The following is a 2,316-nucleotide window of genomic DNA, read 5'->3' on the forward strand; positions in this document are numbered from 1 at the left end:
TGTACATTCTCTTTATGCTGTTTTTGCTCTTCTGGATCTTCACTGCTTTTGTTGACCATTTGGAACTTGGCCCCATATCGCTGCTTGCAGCTATTGATCATATTACTTTTCATCTGGTGGTCACCAGTGGACATAGTGCCACTCATGGTAGAAATTAATGATATTTTAGTACCTAATACCATAAAGCCTATGGTGCCATAGTTGCTAAATTAATTTCTAAAGCCTCTAAATAAACAATATGATCAAAACATAAAAAAAAAAAACAACAACCCTGTTTCACACCATCTGCCACATGCTTTCTGTCACCAGTTTGATAGTTTATACTTTTGTAGCAAGTAAAAAGGCCTTTCAGTGTATTCGTAAAAACGTCATTCACCTTGTGATTAAAGTAATTCAAGGCTGGTTATTTTGATGTTGCAATCTTTTATTCACATCAGACAGACACTGGATTAAGTAGCCTGATATTTCATCTTAACCTGTTAACCCATTACATGTTACCTTAATGTTATGTTTGTTCTCAAGGTGTTTTTTATTTACATGACATCAATAAGAAAACCATTAAACACTGTGACATTCTCTTCATCCCAGATCCATGAATCCTTTTGGAGTACAATATAGACTTGATCTCCTTTCTGCAACAACAGCATTAAGCCATTTCCTCCATTTGCTGGAGTACCCTGTTGTGTACTGTGTTGTCCTGCTAATGCTTCTTTCTTTCCATTTCTATACATGTACAGCCATGTCTTATGACTAGTTGAACAATGGTAGAAGAAACTGAAGTAGTAAGCTCCTCGTACTGGTGCTGTGAAAATCCCTGTTAAAGAGTGAGACACAGATCTCCATTTAACAGCTGTAGACATGAATTACACAAGTGTGTTGATATTGTTTTCAGCAGTGTGGATGAACAATACCTGTGGTCTGCTGGTAGGCATTGCCAACATTCATGAAGACATTCTTGTAAACCAGTGTTGAATCTACATTAACTGGTCCAAAGAAACCATTCGATCCTAATGCAGCTGAAAATGCCACCTTTGGTTTGTCTGAAGAGAACATAACTTTTTAAAAATTGTAAATATCACCCTAGACTGTTTTAATTCAATGTTATACCATTTGTTGGAAACAAAATTCACTGAGAAATCACTTTTAGATTTCTCAAATAATTACAAAGTAAATCCTACACCAATTGTGTGCCAGTATGTTAGGTCATCAAAAACATCAGTCTCACCTTTGTTTTCCATTTTGACTTTCTCAATCTGAGCTTCACTGTTGGCAAGTCTGGACATCAGCTTCTGCTGACTGGTTTCCAGAGCGTTGAGTCGTGTCTCTGTGGCTTGTAATTTCTTTTTTGCTGCTCCAAGTTCCTGCAGCAGGTCTGTGAATATTTGCAAAGCTGAAGTCAGCTCTTTAATATTATTCTGAAGAAAGTTGTCATCTTTAGTGCTCAATTCAGAGGAGACCGGTTCTGTTGCAGCATTCGGAGCGAATATAAGACATTTGTACAGAAGCAGAAGAACTGCGATTGTTACCCTCATTCTTGAGACTTTAGCTAAAGCGTGTTAGCGATGTGTCTGCTGTATGTGGATGTATTTATCAGAACGTTACAAACCTGATGCTTTTATACCGTTCTTATACCTTCAGTAATTCACACGTGATGGACAATTTCGACATAATTATTCATGTGGTGAAATGTTGTGTAATAAGTAGTATGACTATGTCTGGTTTGCAACTGCTTTCTTCACAGAAGCTTTGAGTTCAAATATATTTCAACTCAAATCAATATTTTGTGTCTAATTATTTAAGATTACAATTACCCTGCCTCATTGTTTGATGTATTTAGCTAATATATTATGTCTAACGCTTTATTATTTTGCTTTAGTATAGGGCCCGTATCTCACTATTACCTAGTTGTTTATTAGCATGCCTATTACTAACACATTGGTTGTTTAGTAGTACTTACAAAGCACATATTCATATGCATGACCACATTCTACATCCCTAATCCCACCCCATACCTAAACTTAACAACTAGCAATAAGCAACAAATTAGGAGTTTATTAGTCATAGTTAATGGTTTGTTAATGGCGAGAATTGGACCTTAAAAATAGTGTGACTAAAAGGCCTTATATGGGCAAATATGCATTGTGTTTATAATACAATAAATGTAATATTTATTTGATGTCTCATTAGCCCAGTAATACTGTGATTGTTAGGCTGGACAGTGTTACATTTATATGTGTGTGCAGAAACGTCTGTTCAGAGTTGAATTCAGGGTCATGGTGTTGTTTAAAAGCTTTTATTGAGAATATGTTTTATTAA

At 35.8% G+C, this 2,316-nt stretch overlaps 1 protein-coding gene across 1 annotated transcript; it reads right to left on the minus strand.

Annotated features, from left to right (window-relative positions):
• Positions 1-409: 409 nt before the first annotated feature.
• LOC127159557 (complement C1q tumor necrosis factor-related protein 3) lies at positions 410-1,586 on the minus strand. Its single transcript, XM_051102360.1, has 3 exons — positions 1,226-1,586; positions 912-1,040; positions 410-814 (listed from the first exon to the last, which is right to left on the minus strand). Exons 1-3 carry the CDS (start codon positions 1,530-1,532, stop codon positions 534-536), a joined length of 717 nt encoding a protein of 238 aa, XP_050958317.1. The 5' UTR covers positions 1,533-1,586; the 3' UTR covers positions 410-533.
• Between the last annotated feature and the right edge of the window lie 730 nt (positions 1,587-2,316).

This window comes from Labeo rohita, unplaced genomic scaffold (genome assembly GCF_022985175.1).
Source record: "Labeo rohita strain BAU-BD-2019 unplaced genomic scaffold, IGBB_LRoh.1.0 scaffold_230, whole genome shotgun sequence".
Lineage (NCBI taxonomy): Eukaryota > Metazoa > Chordata > Actinopteri > Cypriniformes > Cyprinidae > Labeo > Labeo rohita.